This window comes from Primulina tabacum, chromosome 5 (genome assembly GCF_025594145.1).
Source record: "Primulina tabacum isolate GXHZ01 chromosome 5, ASM2559414v2, whole genome shotgun sequence".
Lineage (NCBI taxonomy): Eukaryota > Viridiplantae > Streptophyta > Magnoliopsida > Lamiales > Gesneriaceae > Primulina > Primulina tabacum.
In genome coordinates this window covers 7,088,987-7,110,606 of record NC_134554.1, presented here as the reverse complement: position 1 = coordinate 7,110,606, position 21,620 = coordinate 7,088,987, and the positions used below count along the sequence as shown (strand labels likewise).

Here is a 21,620-nt window from a genome sequence, read left to right as displayed (position 1 = left end):
AAGACTTCTGTCTATAAATCAATATTTAAAATTTTTACGAAAATTATTGTATTCTATATTCAAAATTTTTTTATTTAGCTTGATAGAAGGTATTGAATTTGATTTTTTATATACTTGCTTATATTATTTTTGTAGTATTCTTTATTGTGAAAATAATAGGTGGACTAAAAAATTTTGGTAGGTTTAGGAGTTCTTTTGTGGACGACAAACATGGATAAATTATTAAAAGATATAATATCCAGTAGATTTTTGGCATGCGATACGATTTTATTATAATTCAATGATTATGCATTATTCTAAATTTTAATTATATCACCAGTTAACGCATGCTTTGTTGATGCTAGATATATTTTGTCAATTATCTAATATATTTTTTTGGTTTAAGAAAAATTGTGTGACTTTATATTATATTTTTACGACTATTTATCTTAATGGTTTTATTAAAAGATTTTTTCATGATGATTTCGAGGCACCATTTTTTGCTTTGTGTGTTTTTTTTCAAAAAAAAATGTGAAATATCTATGAAATAATGACGTTAATAAAGCATATTCTCTTTATTTGAAAAAAATATCAGAAAATTTATACCAATTGTTAATAATATGAGTTAGTATTTAATTTGAGAGTGATTTATACTTTTTGTTGCTCGTGTATACTTCCATTTCTTTGTTATTGTACTAAATAAATTATTTTTAAACTTCGAGTTATCATTTTTCTCTTATCGAGGTTGTTTATATTATGATTTTTTTATTCATTTTGATTAATATTGTTTTTTTTTTCATTTCGGTAATTGCTTTTTCTGATATTAATTATATGATGTGCCTTGTTGTTTAGATAAAAATAAGTATGAGAGTACACCAATCAAAGCCACGTATTTTGACTCTTCTGTCCTACTAAGAGGGCAATAAATGGTTTATGTGAAATATATAATTTCTTAGTTCTTCATACATATAGTCTACGAAATACGTCAAAATTTGAACAAAAAAGTTAAGATAAATATAGTGGATGAAAAAAAGACGTGTTAAATAAAAAATAATATTTTGTATTACTATGTCCTAATTTCTATATTATATCATTCAAGCACATTTTTTTCATAGATATTAGAAATTAGGTCTAACTAACATGAAACACATATACATATATATTAAATCGTTTTTAAAGCAAAATGTTAAGATCAAGAATTATTCAGATTTAAATTTCAACGAAGCACAATGAAGAAGAAATTGAAGAATTGTATGTGTACGTTAAGTGTTAAATAGTGATTATATTGCTAATTCATGGTTTGCGACATATGAATCCCATATAAAATGTCAATATTTCTAAAAAGTAAAATGGTTTTTCAAAAAGAAAAAATTCTTCATTCAGAAAAAATACATAAAAAACAAATTGTGCATAATTCTCATTCTATTTATAAATGGTATGAGAATAATTCTAAAGCTTTGTGGACAAAACAAATCAATTTTTTGTGCATTTTATTGAGACATCCAGTTTCACTTTATTTCCTCCAATATTATCTCGATATATTTCGAGGTGGCTAAAAGGTTGTTTTTGTCTCTTTTTTTTAGTCAAAGTGCCCAACCAACTAATAAGATATATGATGCTAACATAGAAAACTACTCGTCAAAAAAATTCACTTAGCCAAATATTGAAATTCAAATAAATTCTACAATATTTCATAAATTTAATTTTGACTATCATAAAATACTTATGAAATATAAACAGTTGTATTATTATATAAGATATTGAATAAGACAAATACTTTGACATATATTTGAATGATATCTCATATGCCTATCTTAATTACGTTATTCGTGTCTTTTTTCAAGATTTTTAAAATACCATAATTAATTTTGTATGTCGTTCCACAAGATACAAAATATTTAAAAACAAAATGTAAACTCAATAGAAAAAAAATTGTTTTCAATGAATAATATAATATTATGTTCTAGACTACAACAAATGATATTGAAACTATATCATCCTCATGACATGATGCACGCAATCATTGTTCCAAAGCTTTCAAAAAAAAAATGACGAACGAAACGACTTTCCTGAATTACGTCAAATTAAATGAGAACACAATTCTAAGATATAGTCACTTGAAGATATTTTCAAGTATTTTTTATCACAGTGATTGAGAAATAGTTGTTAAAATTTATTAACTTTACAACTATATGTTGATAATATTGATACTAAATATATAAAACGATATCACAAATATCACGATGTTGGAAGAAGGTGCAACACCATTCATTGGTTATGTTGTTGAAGAATATATAAGTTATGCATACTTTTAGTCACATGTAAAAATATATCACGACTACAAGCATTTTTTCTTAAGAGTTATAATTGATGATTGTTAAAAATCGAAAAATCATTTAACAACAAAACAAATAGTCGAAAAAACAAGATTATCATATAAAAACAATGTAGAAAACCGAAAAAATGTCGTAATAAGGAATCAAGCTACGAGCATGTCAGATCCCAGATGAGGATTGTAAATAACATAATAGATGTTAAAAACGACAAGATACTTGTTGAGTATACCAAAATGGTTATATGCATATTATAACAAACTACGACAAAGAAATATTGAGTTGTCAAAATCAACCAAGAAGCATATTGAGAAGTGTGTCAAATGGATAAGACAACTTCTCCGATTCATATAACGTCTATGGTCATGGTTTTTTATTTTTTGTGGCTTAATTTGTTTCAATTGATAAATGACATTAGCCATGTTTTAATTCATTTAAATATGATCAAAATTTCGTACATATATTTTCAGCAGTTTAGGTTTTCACGTGCAGCGCGCGTGCATTTTTCTAGTATATATATATATATATATATATATAAACAGCGAGCACAAAGTCAGAGGGTCATGTCGATTGGTTGATTGCATGCTTAGCATTTCGAATTTCTTTTTTCCCCCGGATAAATAAATTTACCTTTTGGAAATTCTAGTAATTATTTTTTATACAAGAAAATCCACTAAATTGATAGGCAATTTTCAAAAATATTATTATCTCCACGTATATTTTTTTAAAAAAAATATAGCGAGAATGTTAGAAATTTTAACGTCCCCTAAAGTCTATGACACAAGAATGGGTCGTGATTATTAATTTTTTTTTTAAAAAAATATTAAAAATAAAATGCTAGATCCTAAATAAACATAAATATAAACTCTTAACGATTCGTATTTAAATAACCCTCAAGCTTTTATAGTCGATAAATTTTATTGATTTATAAATATGTGATAAATAAATTTTTATTCGATATGTATATAAACATATATATCTTGGCAAGTGATGTATCCACTTAGATAAGATTTTAATATAATATTATAAATAATATTTTAAGTAAAATAAAATCAAAAGTAAATTTTTATTCAAAGTTATTGTTTGTGTTTTTATTTTATCCTGTTTTGTATTTTTTATAAATCAGCGATAACATGGGAAAGAAAAAAATAAAGATGTTTTTACCAAAAATTATTACTACGGCATGCTCAAACTTTATAATATAATAAATATATAAAAGAAAATATTTGCCTTACAAGTGGAAACATCTCAATTTACTGTCGCTTCATAATTATTTTTACACTGTGCAATTATTTATTTGTTGAATAGAGATCTTGTAAGACGATATCACGATTCTTTATCTGTGAGTTATTTTATATTCTAACTTTTTTTTTACTTTATTTTCTTAAAAACTATTAAATTTGATTGTATTTGCATTACTAAAGAGGTCATAATGTTCCCAAACGACAATTCTATATTTGCAGATATAAACTCGCAATCGTTATTTTCGGATGTAAGTCAAATTTAACACACTAGTTTACAAACCGCAAAACGACAAATTATTATATATAAAGTCACATGGTATCAGAAAACTTAAAAACAAAAGAAAATGCCAAAAAAATAAAAATCTAAACCAAAAATAAAAATTAAAATAAAAATAAAAATAATACACTCGGTGATTGCTTCGCTAGCTCTTAGAGAAGACAGAGTGGGCTTTACGAGCTGAAAAGTCTGTCTCAATTCTCTTATTTAGTTCAGAGATTCAGGCGTTGCCTTTTCTTTGGCTCTACCCATGTCCGGCATAGGAAAGTGCTAAGGATTGGGGTCAATTACGTGATTAACTACTGATGGAAAAATTCGATTTATTTATTATTGAACTTTTCAAATTAGCCATGAAATTTCTACGTATAACAACAATCAAACCATTTATGCAAACACCGAATTCAAGATATGTTTCTTTTCCATTTCAAAAAAAAAAAAAGATATGTTTCTTTTCGTAGATTGCATGATTTAATCCATATATTCTTAATTGAAACAATAATTTATAATAAAAAATAAAAAAATTTAATGTTTCTATTCAGTGGACCTTGTCATTAATATGTTTCCTCGCAGCAATTATGAACTCGGTACTTTGGATCCTATGGTGAAGACATGATCTCTCTGCAGCCCATTGAATTTCATAAATAGTCCGAACAATAATCAATTTTAGCTCCCAATTTGAGTCCACTAAGTGTAATTTTTTATTTTTTTTGTACGAACCAAGAATTACATAAACATTTTTTCCTTGACAGTGATTGAACACAAACTCATGTTTATATTTAAGGATTTAAAAGCAAGTCCTCTTATTTATCTTGTGTTTGCCTTCACATATAAATTTTTTTAGGAAAATATTAATTAAATCGAGAGGCTTGATTAGTTTTGGCTGGTAATATAAGAATTAATTTTCCAACTCCATTAGAATTTTAGTCACTTATTACTAACGATCATATTCTCTGTTAAATAACCCAAACGAAGAAAACCATTATTTGATTTAGTCATGGGTCAAGAAACGGTGTAATGGGCCAGCCCATAAGCAAATTGACACGAATCCTAACAACTTATTTTCGAATCACAAAAGGCCTTACTTAAGTACAACCCAACCCAACCCAACCCAACCCAACCCAACTGCTCTCGATTTTACAATTTTGGCCTAATATATTCTCTTTGTTAAAACAAATAATAAATAAATTCTCAATTTTTATTATATGGGATGGGGTCTCCTTTGCATCTACAATTTGAAGGCTGAATTTTGAGTCAACCCGGCAACTCGAGGTTGTACCGGAGAGAGGAGAAGACCAAAAGGGAAAAAAGAAACGATATATTATCTAAATTAAACTAAAAAATTAATCCACTAATAAATTAATTTTGGCAAATAATTGAAGTTTTATATATTTTTTTGCACTACTTTAATTATTATACTTCACTCTTTTTAATGATTTTCAATAATCTATAAGGGCATTTTCTTTTTATTAAATTTGAATTATTTTTTTATTGGATAATTATGCACTACCATTTATTATATCGGCTCTTCCTAATTTTCAATAATCAATAGCACCTTTATTATTTTCGAGTTCGAATATTGTTAGTTGATAGATTATTAAAGGGGAAAATAAATCTTACGATTGCAAGTAATGCTTAAATGCCTCGATGAAGTTACTTATTTTGCACACCCATACGTGCAGTTGACATTAATACGGAGGTTATAAAAATAAATAAATGTCAAATTTTATATATCACATCTGAAGAAGTTTATTATTATATTTTTCCGGTTCAGAGATTTTATTTATCCATTTTGTTATTATTCAATAATTGCCCATGTCATGAGAATGATCGAAACATGATTTTTGAACTGTTGTATTATTTAAAAGATTTGAGTTTACTGTTATCATCGACACGCAAACGCTCGATCCTACATATTTTATGAATAAAATAATTTTTATCATTGACACATTAAAAGTTAAATCACATGCCAAACCGATAAATGCTAATGCTAATACTAACTTACTAATTAATTCACCAATCACTGTTACTTTGCATAAAATTAAAGAATATGCATCTTGTGTGACAGTCTCACAGACTCCATATTTACAATAAAAGTAATACTTAGTTTCAAAAAATTGACCAGTGAGACTGTTTTATATTAGTTTTTGTGTAAAAAAAATAATAAACAATCATACTAAAAGATTACATGAAAAAGTAAAAAAGAAAAAGTAAATCAAAATTAGATCATAATCCATTGATTGCTTTCGTGAGATTAGGTCAAATACCAGTCGAAGAAGACTTAATTTATCTAATTTTGTTGGATCTAATTATCTAAATACCTACTTGATAAGTTTGTTTCAAGTAGTTGTTACAATTAGTTCATGCATGTGAAATAAATTTGTGGAGCCAAAGCCTTTGAGGGGGTTCTTTATGTGATGCAAGATTATCTGATCTCACATTTCAAGGTTTCCAACGGGAAATCTTGCTCTTGTAAATATAAAGAAACACACACACACACATATATATATAATATATATATTTTTACGAATCGTATTTTTTGAGACGGATATCTTATTTGGGTCATATATGAAAAAATATTATTTTTATGCTAAGAGTATTACTTATTGTGAATATCGATAGGATTGACTCGTCTCACAGATAAAAATTCGTGAGACCTTCTCACAAGAGACCTACTCGTATATATAATGTATAAAATTTTTAATTGATGACACAATTAAATGCAAGCGGATACCAATTAATGACATTAAATGCTTCATGTATCGTGAAACCATATCGAGCTATATATTTACAAATGCCACATCAATAGTTTTTGATTCAATTTGCATGTACCAAGGAAAACTGCAAAAATCGCCATATAAATTATTTGCAGTGGTTTTTGATTAACTGTTTTTTTTTTAAAAAAAAAATTATGGTCTTTTTTTCCAATTCATGCTGGAACAATATCAAACTACATACTCGATATCTGACGTCACAAACAATATGTTTTATGCATGTCAAGACCAATTTATTATATAAAAACATAAGTTAGCAAATTAAATATCAAAAATCCAAAATATATTAATTTATAAGGCTAGTTTCTTTTTATCTTATTTGTTATTTTTCTCATTCACTTTAGACAGAGTTATAAACAAACGGAATTGAAAAAATATTTAGATTTGGTTTGAATTAAGTATATTCGATGACTGAAAGTTCGAAAACTCAATAGTCCAAAAGCTTGAAATTATATATATAATAAAATATTAAAACACATTAGTGATTCGCAATAATTTTATCTGAAATTTAACTCGAACTTAATTCAATTCGATAAAATCTAATCGAAAATTTTGCGATCGATTCATTTATATTCCTGACCTTGGACGCGGCACGATGGATATTTTATTATTTTTCTGCCAAAACCAAATTCTGGAAATCTACGGTCAAGATTAAATCGTAAATTGTTTAGTCCAACTTTTCTCACCTGCACCGGATCCACAGAATAATTCCCAATGCACGTACTCAAAAAAAACCCCACACGGATAAGCTGGTAGTGTCATTATCGTAATAAACAAAAACTTGAAGCCTTATTACAACCCACTCCCTGTTTATATTCCCAACACTGGTCCATCTTCTTGCATCTTCTGACAGTCTCTCCCGACTGTCTCTACCAGACAAGACACTCTGAAAAACCTGAAGTAGTATTCCGTGAATTTCATCTCTTTGATTATGGTGTCTGCGCCTGTAAAAATGTTCTCCGCCATCGCCGTTGTTCTTCAATCATGCATCCTTTTAGTTTCCTCCAAGAAAACATACATTGTCCATATGAAGCACTACCAGAAGCCCGCATCTTATGCCACACACAATGAATGGTATGCTGACCATTTCCAGTTGCTCACTTCCGGCGACCCAGATTCGCTCCTGTACGTTTACGAGTCCTCTTATCACGGGTTCGCTGCCGCCCTTTCCCCGGAGGAGGCTCAGTTACTCAGTCAGTCGGATTCGGTGCTTGGAGTTTTTGAAGATGAGATCTACACTCTTCACACCACGCGTACTCCGGAGTTTCTGGGTCTGGAAACTGATTTCGGGACGTGGGCTGAGCACAGTTTGCAGGAACTGAATAAGGCCTCACAAGATGTCATTATCGGGGTTCTCGATACCGGAGTTTGGCCAGAATCTAAATCTTTCAGCGATGTGACAATGTCTGATGCGCCGGCGAGATGGCGCGGTGAGTGTGAGGCGGCGGCTGATTTTGATCCAAAAATCCACTGTAACAAGAAGTTGATTGGTGCCCGGTTTTTCTCCAAAGGTTACGACATATCAGTCGGGGTGAAGGAATCTCCGTCCCCACGCGATAACGATGGACATGGTACACATACAGCGAGCACCGCAGGCGGGTCTCAGGTGGAGAACGCTAGTCTTTTGGGTTATGCTAGAGGAAATGCCCGTGGGATGGCTACTCATGCCCGATTGGCGGCTTACAAAGTGTGCTGGAAATCGGGTTGTCTTGGTTCCGACATACTTGCTGCCATGGACCGTGCTATTCTCGATGGGGTTGATGTGCTGTCTTTGTCTCTGGGCGGTGGATCTGCAACTTACTTCCGCGACACCATTGCTATTGGTGCCTTTGCAGCCATGGAGAAAGGTATTTTAGTCTCGTGTTCGGCAGGAAACAGTGGGCCCACGAAAGCTTCTATTGCAAATGTTGCTCCATGGATCATGACTGTTGGAGCAGGCACAATTGACAGGGATTTCCCAGCTTTTGCCACATTTGGCAATGGCCAGAAATATACAGGGGTGTCATTGTACAGTGGGGGAGGAATGGGGAATGATTTAGTGGAATTGATATACGATAAAGGCAGCAATGGCTCCGGCAATTTGTGCTTGCCGGGTTCTCTGGACCCATCAACGGTGCGTGGAAAGGTGGTGCTTTGCGACCGAGGGATCAACGCTCGGGTGGAGAAGGGGGCAGTGGTGAGAGGCGCAGGAGGGATTGGAATGATACTGGCAAACACGGCGGCGAGTGGAGAGGAGCTGGTGGCTGACAGCCACTTGTTGCCTGCGATGGCGGTGGGGAGAAAAGTGGGCGACGTGATGAGGCAGTACGTGCAGACGGAGAGGAAACCCAGGGCAGTTCTGAGTTTCGGCGGGACGGTGGTGGACGTGAAGCCGTCGCCGGTGGCGGCGGCTTTCAGTTCGAGGGGGCCCAACATGGTTACTCCGGAGATCTTGAAGCCAGATGTGATCGGGCCTGGCGTGAATATCTTGGCAGGTTGGTCTCAGGCCGTGGGGCCCACTGGGCTAGAGAAGGACAACAGGAAGACTATGTTCAACATCATGTCTGGTAAGAATCAATGCTCTACATTTCAAATAAATTTTCATATCTCACTGTTCCTTTTTACCTAAATCAGTTACATTATTATAAGAAACGAGATTAAACATAAAGCAAGAGTAAGTAGCGATTATTCCTTTAATGACAAAAGACAATACTAATAATTGCTTGATCTCGACGTGTCACTATGCTTCACGTTTTTTACAACCTAATTCTTTTTTAGTATTTAGTTTGTCTACCACGAATAAGTTATGAAAGCTCGTGACGTATATTTTCTTGGAAAAATAATGTTCCAACATTCCTGCAATAATTTGTTATTCTAAAGAGTGGTTAGAGAAAGGAGCCATGCTTGGAAAGCTCGTGTTTTGAATTATTAATTGATATAATTATTCCACTGATAGCTATGATATTGGATTTTGAATTATAATAATAATTATAGCAATGTGGATGATAAACTAACAAAAAATAGACAAATAATTTGTGGGTTGTTGGGCCCACTACTGGATAAAGAATCCAAATCCATAGAGTAGAGTGAGCTGTAAAGGGAGGTGTTTGGTGGATTTTTGAAATTGTGTTGGTCGTTTTCTTGCCTAGACAGTCCACGAAAATAGTCGAGCTTTCACATTATTACAGTTAAAAGCATATTTGATATTATTTTAAGATTTGAGCTGTTCTAACCACCCAACTCATCCCCCACCTCCAGTTATCTTACCGGCCTTGCCCGAATTTGGCGATCTCTCCTTTACCTTGGTGTCACTTAGCGGTTCAATTTATATGTCAATTTTTTTTACATATCACCCAGATTTTGGAATCTTTCTTGTACTCAACACAGTTGGAACGTATGAATGAGTTATAAATTGAATGAGCATTCCCGAACTTATTCCAAAACATATGGTTGGTGTATTCCTGAACTGGTAATGATAATGGGCAGGTACATCCATGTCTTGCCCCCACATAAGTGGACTAGCTGCGTTATTGAAAGCAGCGCATCCGGAATGGAGCCCGAGTGGCATCAAATCCTCTCTGATGACAACGGCCTACACGCTGGACAACACCGGATCCCCTCTCCGTGATGCTGCCGACTACTCGCTTTCTACTCCGTGGGCATATGGAGCCGGCCATGTTGACCCCCACAAGGCCCTATCTCCAGGGCTCGTATACGATGCCACTCCAGAAGATTACATAGCATTCCTCTGTTCTTTGGATTACTCTATTTCGATGGTGCAGATTTTTGTAAAGCGTTCAAACGTCACTTGTGCCAGGAAATTTCGAGACCCTGGCCAGCTCAACTATCCCTCGTTCTCAGTGTTGTTTAGGAAGTCGAGGGTGGTTCGATACACCCGGGAACTGACCAATGTGGGAGCTGCAGGTTCTGTTTACACAGTTTCTGTCGATGCACCCTCTACGGTTTCGGTTAGTGTGAAGCCGTCGACTCTCGTTTTTTCGAAGGTGGGTGATAAGCAACGGTACACAGTCACATTTGTGTCGCAGAAGGGCCTACACCCGCTGGCTCGAAGTGCGTTTGGGTCCATTTCTTGGAGCAACTCGCAGCATCAAGTGAAAAGCCCGGTTGCTTTCTCTTGGACGCAATAACGAGATTGTGTACTTTTTAATCACCATCCTTTTGCAGAATCTCCAGACATATTATTTGCATTCTGCAAAGGATTCTTGTGTATTGGTGAAGTTAAACAGTTGACGGGCATAGATGTGATGGTTTTTAATTTACTGAATTCAGGACCGAACAAAATAACTCAAGCTCATGTTTTCTTTTAGTTATTATTATCAAGAATCCTAATTCACAAGAATCTGACTATAGGTGGCGAAAAGTTTCACGAAGAAGATGATGTTGTTCCCCCATGGATACTGCGTTTTGGTTTAAAATTGTAAATGCTTATCTCAAAATTATCCCAAGTTTTCCAGTCCCTTCAAAGACATCCCTAAACAAAAATTACATAAATTTCAAGTTTCGGCAAATCGTGCATCTCACATCAAGTGTTGATGGCTCTAAAGGTAAAGATTCAATAAACTGAAACTTTTGCATTACACGATTTCAATGTGCCTCAATAGCAGAAGTAGCTAGGGTAGCAGCAGTTTCTGTAACAAGAACAAAAATTTACCTGGAGACACTTGGGAGAAGCACTACATTTGATACTGGAGCAAGAGCAAGTTATGCATGAACGGAACTTGGGAATACAGCAGTTCCAGCAGCACTTGGACTTGTTAAGGCGTTCTGTAGTCAAGCAGGAGCCACAGGCGAATTTAGGCACTCGGCAGGTCACACATTGGCCGCTGCAACCACACTTGCTGCATGGTGGTATCTCCGGATCGGTTGTGCAGATTCCAGACATCTTGAAACAAGATACTCCACTGCATGAAGACGAATATTTTGATCACTAATGACTTGAGTTCAAACGGAATATCGTACAAAATTAAAGAAGATAAAGTACCATAGCCATTTCCCGAAGCCATGAGGTCTGCGAATTTCCTTAGTTCTGCTTCTGTAGATAAAACAAAGCTAAGAAACAAATAAAATGTAAACAAAAAGATTAGCAGGGGCTGTTGCTCGGGGCAAGGTTGAGCGACCGAGTAAATTTCGTAACGAGAACTTGTAGTTTTCGAAAAAGCATAGACGAAATTTCGATATTTTTGGTCAGCCCCTGAATTGATTGGCGTCTATTCTTACATAGGCATAAGAGGATCTGCATTTGATGTGACGAATTCTACAATCCTGCCAGGTCGAAAGATAGTCATTTAACCCGGATCGGATCAAGAAGGTTGCAAGATTGTATGAAGTTTAGACACCTGAAAATCACGAGTAGATAATACGTTGTCGAATAAATAACACTCTTTACACGATCTTGAAGCTTGCTGAAACCCATCGGTAGACTTCAACTCTTCCTGCTTGGCCCAAAATTTTTATCAAACAAAAATGACTGTAGTGTCTCCATATGTATGTGCAGGAGAAACATACAGAGAGAACTAAAATTTTATTGTATATGCAAATTTCACCGAATATAAAGTATAAAGTCGATTTTACGTTGAAAAACCATGCAGCTAAACCTGTTAAAGTTTAACACAGATTGGGATTTAGTCCCCGTATCAAAATATAGCCCTTCAACTTTTCAAAAAATGTATGTGCAGGAGCAACATACAGAGTGACATATTAGCACCGAATGATCAAATTTAAACATATTAGTTATTTAAAGATTAACTTTGCCAAACACGATCGTAAACTCAAGGGTCTATTCTTTTCCAAAGCCACTACAAATGACAGGGTTTTCTATCTTTCCAAACAATTAACTGTCAATATCATGCCGAAAGGAAACAAGTGTACTAAAGATGAATATATATGATACCCCATGGATGGGCCCATTACCCTTGGCCCATCCCTAGCTCAAAAGGAAGACAAGCCCATCAAGGACCCATGTATTCTCCTATAAATACCAGGTTTGAGTGTTCAGTTATTGGATTCACTATATTGTTTTCAGCAGCGCCCTTAGCTGCTCCCCCCATATATCCTCAGTCTCTGACTTGAGCGTCGGAGGGGCTACGCCAGGATACTCTCCTGGCCCCCTCCTAACGGTCTTATTTGTGATTTCAGGCCCAGGGTAATTTTGAAGCCCGTGTCTGGATTAGTGACGCTTGCGTGGATCGGACCCTAAATCTCCCGTGAGTATCACTCTGGTGATACCCCATGGATGGGCCCATTACCCTTGGCCCATCCCTAGCTCAAAAGGAAGACAAGCCCATCAAGGGCCCATGTATTCTCCTATAAATACCAGGTTTGAGTGTTCAGTTATTGGATTCACTATATTGTTTTCAGCAGCGCCCTTAGCTGCTCCCCCCATATATCCTCAGTCTCTGACTTGAGCGTCGGAGGGGCTACGCCAGGATACTCTCCTGGCCCCCTCCTAACGGTCTTATTTGTGATTTCAGGCCCAGGGTAATTTTGAAGCCCGTGTCTGGATTAGTGACGCTTGCGTGGATCGGACCCTAAATCTCCCGTGAGTATCACTTGGCGCCGTCTGTGGGAAGACTTGAGTTGAGACGTAGAGATGGTAGGCAAGAAAGGAAGTAGAAGAGTTACCTCGGCATCATCGCGTCCTCAGAGGGGACCCGAACAATCTCATGTTGAGACAAGACAAGAACAACCGCATCTTGAGACGAGACATGAACAACCTCGTCAAGAGGCCAGAACTGAGCAGCCCATCCACGAGACGAGGGTCGAGCAAACCCATCCCAATGAGAATGTGGGAAACTTGACCCTGGAACAGCTGGGCCAATTTATCACTCGAACAGTGGATGAGGCCATGAAGAGGAATCAAGAGTCTATGTTTGCAGAAGAGCAGGCCGCTCGCCAGGAGCGAGAGGAGAATGTGAAGGGCAGTCAGAGTAGGGTGGAGGAGACGCGACCCCTCCCAAGTGAGGAGAATCCGGAGATGGAGGAGATGTGGAGGGAGATACAGATGTTGAGACAGCAGTTGGGAAGCAGAGCACCGGCACCCAAGAGAGGAAGTCCCTTTTCACTAGCCATTTTAGAAGAAGAACTTCCTCCAACTTTTCGACAGTCGAATGTGGGAGAGTACGATGGACATACTGACCCCGAGGAACACTTGGGGAGATTTGAGAATGCGGCCATGTTACATCAATATTCAGATGGAGTCAGGTGCAGGGTGTTCCTGGGCACGTTGGTGAGGTCAGCCCAGCAATGGTTTAATACCCTGCAGCCCAACTCCATACAGTCTTTTGACGATTTTGCTACAGCTTTCTTGCACAGATTTGCCAGCAGCAAGAGGCACCAGAAAAATTATTTGACCCTGTTCGTGATGAAACAGCAAGAGAATGAAACTTTGCGAGAATTTATCCAGCGTTTCAACAGTGCAGCGCTGGAAATACCAGCGGCTACCCCTGACATCATGATAAGTGCCTTCACACAAGGACTGAGGGGAGGGGAGTTTTTCAAGTCGTTGGTCAAGAAGCCTCCGTTGAGCTATGATGATCTGTTGGCTCGAGCTGAGAAATATGTAAACTTGGAAGATGCCCAACGGTACAGAAGGATGAAGAGCCGGCCCGGAGGAAGTAGAGTTGAGGGAGCGGAGAAAGGAGGAAGAAAGAGGGGTGCGGGGGAAAGAGAGGAAGACAGAACTAGTAGTAGAAGACAATTCTCATCCCATGTTCTCCTAGATAGGAGTCGGGACGAGGTGATGGAGGTGAGGGAGCCCGCGGGGAGGTGGGAGAAGTCGCGAAGGGTTGGGTACAGTGCTAGATTATCTTCACGGGATAGACGAGAAGGATCCTCATTAAGGAGTCGACAAAGGTCTCGCTCGCCCCCTAGGCGTGGTCAAGGCCCTCCATGGATAAATCAGAGGATGGGTGAGCAGAGAGGGGAAGGTGGATGTCAAGATGTCCCTCAGGAGCTCGTGGAACCGAGGAGGGGAATGAATGAGGATAACCACCCTACGAGAGGAATGATTCATATGATCTCGGGGGGTGCTACTGATGGAGACTCTGGGCGAGCTCGGAAAGCACATGGGAGAAAATTGGAGAACTTTGAGATATATAGTGGTGCAGACTTACCACAAGACCCCGTCATCAACTTTGGGCCGGAAGACCTCCGGGGCGTTGTGACTCCACATAACGATGCCTTGGTGGTGACGGCCACCATTGCCAATTATGATGTGGCAAGGATATTTATTGATAATGGAAGCTCTGTGAACGTCTTGTTCAAGAGCACGTTGGATCAAATGAAGATGAGAGGATTTGAGTTTGAGCCGGTATCCACCCCGCTGTATGGGTTTGCAGAACACGTCATCTTGCCTTTGGGTCAGATTGTTCTTCCTCTATCCTTGGGGACTGATCCTCGGCGGGTAACAAAGGTGATAGCCTTCACTGTAGTAGATACCCAGTCAGCGTATAGTGGAATTCTAGGACGACCAGCCCTGAAGGATTTTAGAGCAGTAGCTTCCAGTTATCATCAGAAGCTTAAGTTTCCTGTGGGAAGAGGAGTTGGAGTCCTGTGCGGGGACCAAAAAGTCGCACGTCGTTGTTATGAAAGAATCGTGAAGAAAGAAGAAAAGAGAAGTCACGAGCATTCGCATGGAAGCTTGAGCTCAGTCTTGCAGTTGTAGAGTCGTTCGGAGAAGCTTCAAAATGGGTAACTTTGTCCTGTGGAGGTACAAGAGGAGCTGAGAGGAAAGTTGGAGAATGCGCTGGGTAAGGCTCTAAAGAGGCATGGGAACGCTTACCACCTTAGAGAACATCTTTACTTCATTTTTGATGTATTTCGTTCCTGAATTTGTCTTACGTTATCAGTTGATATTTAATAAAGCCAAGTTCTTATATTAAGTTCGTGGTTGTTCTTGTATTATGAGGATTATATGAATTTTATTTTACCTGCTTAGGCTGCGCCTAGTAGAGGAGAAGAGTGGGGGGGGAGAAAAGTTAAATTTTTTCTGCTAAGGCATCGCCTAGCAGAGGAGTAGAGGCTGAGGTGGAGAATATTTATTTTCCTGCTAAGGCATCGCCTAGCAGAGGAGCAGAGTCGGCGATGAGAGGAGCAGAGTGGAAGAGAAGAATTTTATTTTCCTGCTAAGGTATCTCCTAGCAGAGGAATTAGAGGGTGGGGGCGTTGAATTTTATTTTCCTGCTAAGGCCCGGCTTAGCAGAGGAGTTAAAGGGTGGAGGTGTTGATTCTATTTTCCTGCTAAGGCCCGGCTTAGCAGAGGAGTTAGGAGATGATGAGGTGAGAGTTTGATTTTTCCTGCTAAGGCCCGGCTTAGCAGAGGAGTTAGATGGTGGAGATGTTGATTTTATTTTCCTGCTAAGGCCCGGCTTAGCAGAGGAGTTAAAGGGTGGAGGTGTTGATTCTATTTTCCTGCTAAGGCCCGGCTTAGCAGAGGAGTTAGGAGATGATGAGGTGAGAGTTTGATTTTTCCTGCTAAGGCCCGGCTTAGCAGAGGAGTTAGAGGGTGGAGGTGTTGACTTTATTTTCCTGCTAAGGCCCGGCTTAGCAGAGGAGTTAGAGGGTGGAGGTGTTGACTTTATTTTCCTGCTAAGGCATCGCCTAGCAGAGGAGTTAGAGGGTGGAGGTGTTGATTTTATTTTCCTGCTAAGGCCCGGCTTAGCAGAGGAGTTATGAGATGATGAGGTGAGAGTTTGATTTTTCCTGCTAAGGCCCGGCTTAGCAGAGGAGTTAAAGGGTGGAGGTGTTGATTCTATTTTCCTGCTAAGGCCCGGCTTAGCAGAGGAGTTAGGAGATGATGAGGTGAGAGTTTGATTTTTCCTGCTAAGGCCCGGCTTAGCAGAGGAGTTAGAGGGTGGAGGTGTTGACTTTATTTTCCTGCTAAGGCCCGGCTTAGCAGAGGAGTTAGAGGGTGGAGGTGTTGACTTTATTTTCCTGCTAAGGCATCGCCTAGCAGAGGAGTTAGAGGGTGGAGGTGTTGATTTTATTTTCCTGCTAAGGCCCGGCTTAGCAGAGGAGTTATGAGATGATGAGGTGAGAGTTTGATTTTTCCTGCTAAGGCCCGGCTTAGCAGAGGAGTTAGAGGGTGGAGGTGTTGACTTTATTTTCCTGCTAAGGCCCGGCTTAGCAGAGGAGTTAGAGGGTGGAGGTGTTGACTTTATTTTCCTGCTAAGGCCCGGCTTAGCAGAGGAGTTAGAGGGTGGAGGTGTTGACTTTATTTTCCTGCTAAGGCCCGGCTTAGCAGAGGAGTTAGAGGGTGGGGGCGTTGAATTTTATTTTCCTGCTAAGGCCCGGTTTAGCAGAGGAGTTATGAGATGATGAGGTGAGAGTTTGATTTTTCCTGCTAAGGCCCGGCTTAGCAGAGGAGTTAGAGGGTGGAGGTGTTGACTTTATTTTCCTGCTAAGGCCCGGCTTAGCAGAGGAGTTAGAGGGTGGAGGTGTTGACTTTATTTTCCTGCTAAGGCCCGGCTTAGCAGAGGAGTTAGAGGGTGGAGGTGTTGACTTTATTTTCCTGCTAAGGCCCGGCTTAGCAGAGGAGTTAGAGGGTGGGGGCGTTGAATTTTATTTTCCTGCTAAGGCCCGGTTTAGCAGAGGAGTTATGAGATGATGAGGTGAGAGTTTGATTTTTCCTGCTAAGGCCCGGCTTAGCAGAGGAGTTAGAGGGTGGAGGTGTTGACTTTATTTTCCTGCTAAGGCCCGGCTTAGCAGAGGAGTTAGAGGGTGGAGGTGTTGACTTTATTTTCCTGCTAAGGCATCGCCTAGCAGAGGAGTTAGAGGGTGGAGGTGTTGATTTTATTTTCCTGCTAAGGCCCCGCTTAGCAGAGGAGTTATGAGATGATGAGGTGAGAGTTTGATTTTTCCTGCTAAGGCCCGGCTTAGCAGAGGAGTTAGAGGGTGGAGGTGTTGACTTTATTTTCCTGCTAAGGCATCGCCTAGCAGAGGAGTTAGAGGGTGGAGGTGTTGATTTTATTTTCCTGCTAAGGCCCGGCTTAGCAGAGGAGTTATGAGATGATGAGGTGAGAGTTTGATTTTTCCTGCTAAGGCCCGGCTTAGCAGAGGAGTTAGAGGGTAGAGGTGTTGACTTTATTTTCCTGCTAAGGCATCGCCTAGCAGAGGAGTTAGAGGATGGAGGTGTTGATTTTATTTTCCTGCTAAGGCCCGACTTAGCTGGCTTAGCAGAGGAGTTAGAGGATGGAGGTGTTGATTTTATTTTCCTGCTAAGGTATCACCTAGCAGAGGAATTAGATGGAGGAGTTGAATTTTATTTTCCTGCTAGGGCCCGGCCTAGCAGAGGAGTTAGAGGGTGGAGGTGTTGAATTTAAATTTTCCTGCTAAGGTATCACCTAGCAGAGGAGTTAGATGGAGGAGTTGAATTTTATTTTCCTGCTAAGACCCGGCTTAGCAGAGAAGCTAGAGGGTGGGGGTAGTGAATTTTTATTTTCCTGCTAACGTGTCACCTAGCAGAGGAGTTAGAGGGTGGAGATGTTGAGTTTTTATTTTCCTGCTAAGACATCGCCTAGCAGAGGAGAAAAGTTTGGGAAGAGAAAAATTTATTTGGTTAGTCGATAACAAAAGATGTTTACGGGGAGCAGAGTTTACGGGGATCGACCTGCCCGGTCAGGTCGTGGGGGTGTGGGGGCAACGCCCCCATAATTTTTTCAGAAATCACACAACCATTCGCAAGGGAATATATCAAAATTCTCAACGTACTGGACGAGCGCTCGATGCGTTGGGCGAGCGTGAAGAGGCGAGCGAGTGGCTGCGGGCTGAGCGGGTGTGCGAGGCGAGATGGGGGGCGCTGGACGAGCAGGCGCACTTGGGCGAGGGTGGAGCGGCGTGAGGCGTGCTAGGGGCGCCGGGCGAGCGCGTGGCTGGGCGAGCGTGGCGCTCGGAGGGGACGAGCGCTTGGCTGGGTGAGCAGGCGTGCTGGGGGCGCCGGGCGAGAGCTTGGCTGGGCGAGCAGGCATGCTGGGGGCCCCGGGCGAGAGCTTGGCTGGGCGAGCGTGGCGCTCGACGAGGGCGAGTGCTTGGCTAGGCGAGCGTGGGCGCTCGGCTGGGCGAGCTTAGGCGAGGGGGCGAGGTGGCGAGGGCGAAGCTTGGGCGAGGTGCTGGCAGGCGAGGGGGCGAGGGGCGAGCGTGGCGAGGAGCTGGCGCGTGGGCTTCGGCGAGCTCGGCTGGGCAGGGAGACGGCGAGGCAGGCGAGGCGGGCGTGTGGGCCTGGGCGAGGGGCGAGCGTGGCACCCAGCAGGGCGAGCGGGAGGATGGCGAGGCGCGACGCGCGGGGCTGGGTGCCTGGGCGAGCGAGGGGCTCGGATGGGCGCTCGGCAGGAGACGAGGGGCAGGGGGCTCGGCTGGGCGAGCTCGGCAGGGCGAGCGGGAGGATGGCGAAGCGCGGCGCACGGGGCTGGGCGCTTGTATTCGTGGGGCTGGGCGAGCTTGAATGGGGTTTCGGCGAGGGTAGCGAGGCGAGGACTCGGGCATGGGGGGGGAGAGCTGGTGAACGAATTGAAGAGAAAACTATAACAAGATTGCGATATGATTTAATTTGTTTCCAAATCTTTGGAGACTGACAAACGACCGGAAGAAAATACACAACTCGTACCCGGTGACCCGAGGACAACACATCTAATCGAACTTTGAACCTACGATTCAGTTCGACTCGGGAGAGGAGACTGGTGATACCCCATGGATGGGCCCATTACCCTTGGCCCATCCCTAGCTCAAAAGGAAGACAAGCCCATCAAGGGCCCATGTATTCTCCTATAAATACCAGGTTTGAGTGTTCAGTTATTGGATTCACTATATTGTTTTCAGCAGCGCCCTTAGCTGCTCCCCCCATATATCCTCAGTCTCTGACTTGAGCGTCGGAGGGGCTACGCCAGGATACTCTCCTGGCCCCCTCCTAACGGTCTTATTTGTGATTTCAGGCCCAGGGTAATTTTGAAGCCCGTGTCTGGATTAGTGACGCTTGCGTGGATCGGACCCTAAATCTCCCGTGAGTATCAATATATATATATAGTAGTTCAAACATTCATTCTGAAACCAAATTGTACAATTTAAGTGTTAAGTATATGTGTAATTATATTATAGTACTCATCTAACCTCAAGAGAGCCAATTTCCTTCTCCAGCATCTGAATCTTGGCCAACACCCGCCGCTTCCCATATAAATCCGGATACTCCGGCGGAGACTTAGGCCTCGGCGGCGGAAGTGCCGACACCAAACCACTGCCACTTAAACCCTCCATTTCTCCACCAAAACCAAAATTCCTTATATCTCAATGCTTCCTCATCATGTTGGCCATCAATCTTTGATAAAACCCGGAATTGAATGAATCACAGAAAAGAAAGAGGAACGAACAATAATGGAACTGAAATGTGAAACAGAAGGATCGAATGGAGTGAAGACGAAAAAGACAGAAGAAATAACTACTGAGCTCCCACACACACACACACGCACAGATACAGTACAAAGTATACATCTATGATCCACGCAGGCTCGTTAGCAGTTGCATGGATTTAGTCAGGAAACAGATAAAGAAAATAGTAAACCCATAAGTTTTTCCTATGAAAAAGGATAAAACGGCGAGTACCTATAGGGAAAAGAGTGCTTTTTCTTGAATCACTGATGCGATAATACTTTTGACAGAGAAGGCAGTGAAAAAGGCTGCAAGGAATTTGTTAACGGGGGAAAGGTGGAGGCAGAAACCACGGAAAATTGGCGTTCGGTCTTCAACCGTCGATTTTTTTGTGTTCAGTCTTTGGGTACTTTTTTAGTATCACATTTTCATATGAAGTGTACCACATTTTGTATGATATAATACCACAATTTTGTGAGTAGAAAATGAACCAAAAAAATATTTTGACTAGAGATTTTTCACCAACTCGCGGAAACAAAGCTTTAGTTGAAGCAAAGTGCAAATGTCACTTTCTTCTTACACAGTTGGTGTGTGTAAATGTATTGAAGGTGTTGCAGTGTTTTACAGGTAATGGCAGAACAGAAGCTCGACACACTGGTTCATGTATCTAATCTAATCAAAGCCAAATTTTTTATTATGAAAAAAGGTAAAATTCTGGGCGTGCTTTCCATCCAATCATATGAGTGTTTGTCGTTACTAATTTTTTTTTTTTGGGTTATAAAAAATTTGTTTTATGTATTTTTAAAATACGTGATATAAATTTTATTTAATTTTATTAAAATCTAAATGTTAATGTGATCTTAATTCGATTTTTACAAAAAATATTAAAATAATAAATTAATATTATAATCAATTATTTATTACATTTCTTATTTTGATTTTTTCAATTTTGTTTTCAAATTCTATTTTACAAATATTCCCTAATTTGAGAGGAAGTATTTCAATTTCATTGATTTCACATTAATTGACAGAATTTTAAATTTATATCGTATAAAGTTGTTTCATTTCAATAGTAATTATAAATGATTTCAAATACATCAAATATACAATATGTTTCTAAAATCAAATTAATAAAGCAAGCGTGTAAGGCCCGAGATTTTATTACTGTAATCTGAGATTAATCTGAAATTATTTATTTATTAATCGAGATGACTATAAACGGAACGGATCAGACCGGGAGAACCGGAAGAAGATTTGACATGAAGTACGAGAAGAGTCCCCGCGCACCTGCGCGAAGATTACAGAACCATCGGCGCACATGCGCGAGATAAAGCGCGCATATGCGCGACCCGTCCAGAAACTTTGGCGCATATGCGCGAGATAAAAGCGCGCATATGCGCGAGTGGTTAAAAGCTGAGACCCGTAGGTCTCGTGCATATGCGCGGATTGTGTCGCGCATATGCGCGAGACGTGTTATGTGAAGGAGTGAGCCACTTGCCTTGCATGCACGAGATATGTGTATATATATATATATATATATATATATATATATATATATATATATATATATATATATCCAAGCAATTTCCTCAGAATGGAGAAGGGAAGCACCGAGGAAGCTTTGCGTGAGATTTGAGATTTACGAGTGATCCGTCCTTCTGAT

The 21,620-nt window shown here is 39.7% G+C and overlaps 2 protein-coding genes across 3 annotated transcripts; one reads left to right on the top strand and one right to left on the bottom strand.

The window, feature by feature from the left end:
• Positions 1–7,433: 7,433 nt before the first annotated feature.
• LOC142546033 (subtilisin-like protease SBT1.8) lies at positions 7,434–10,943 on the top strand. The gene is made up of 2 exons (XM_075653511.1): positions 7,434–9,150; positions 10,070–10,943. Exons 1-2 carry the CDS (start codon positions 7,536–7,538, stop codon positions 10,729–10,731), a joined length of 2,277 nt encoding a protein of 758 aa, XP_075509626.1. The 5' UTR covers positions 7,434–7,535; the 3' UTR covers positions 10,732–10,943.
• Positions 10,944–11,080: 137 nt separating this feature from the next.
• LOC142546034 (guanine nucleotide-binding protein subunit gamma 3-like) lies at positions 11,081–20,303 on the bottom strand. 2 transcript variants are annotated; one of them, XM_075653512.1, is made up of 6 exons: positions 20,192–20,303; positions 19,703–19,969; positions 11,984–12,036; positions 11,822–11,866; positions 11,586–11,636; positions 11,081–11,505 (listed from the first exon to the last, which is right to left on the bottom strand). In XM_075653512.1, exons 2-6 carry the CDS (start codon positions 19,844–19,846, stop codon positions 11,199–11,201), a joined length of 600 nt encoding a protein of 199 aa, XP_075509627.1. In that variant the 5' UTR covers positions 19,847–19,969; positions 20,192–20,303; the 3' UTR covers positions 11,081–11,198. The 2 variants fall into 2 exon arrangements, with proteins under 2 accessions (XP_075509627.1, XP_075509628.1); XM_075653513.1 differs by having other exon boundaries at positions 19,703–19,907.
• Between the last annotated feature and the right edge of the window lie 1,317 nt (positions 20,304–21,620).

Excerpts from the sequence above, each read along its gene's own strand:
- LOC142546034 (XM_075653512.1), bottom strand. The coding sequence starts at position 19,846 with ATGGAGGGTTTAAGTGGCAGTGGTTTGGTGTCGGCACTTCCGCCGCCG. Across the intron at positions 11,867-11,983 it reads GCTTCAAGATCGTGTAAAGA|GATTGTAGAATTCGTCACAT; the intron begins GTGTTATTTATT and ends TCGACCTGGCAG. Across the intron at positions 11,506-11,585 it reads GGCTTCGGGAAATGGCTATG|TGGAGTATCTTGTTTCAAGA; the intron begins GTACTTTATCTT and ends GTCTTCATGCAG.
- LOC142546033 (XM_075653511.1), top strand. The coding sequence starts at position 7,536 with ATGGTGTCTGCGCCTGTAAAAATGTTCTCCGCCATCGCCGTTGTTCTT. Across the intron at positions 9,151-10,069 it reads TATGTTCAACATCATGTCTG|GTACATCCATGTCTTGCCCC; the intron begins GTAAGAATCAAT and ends GATAATGGGCAG.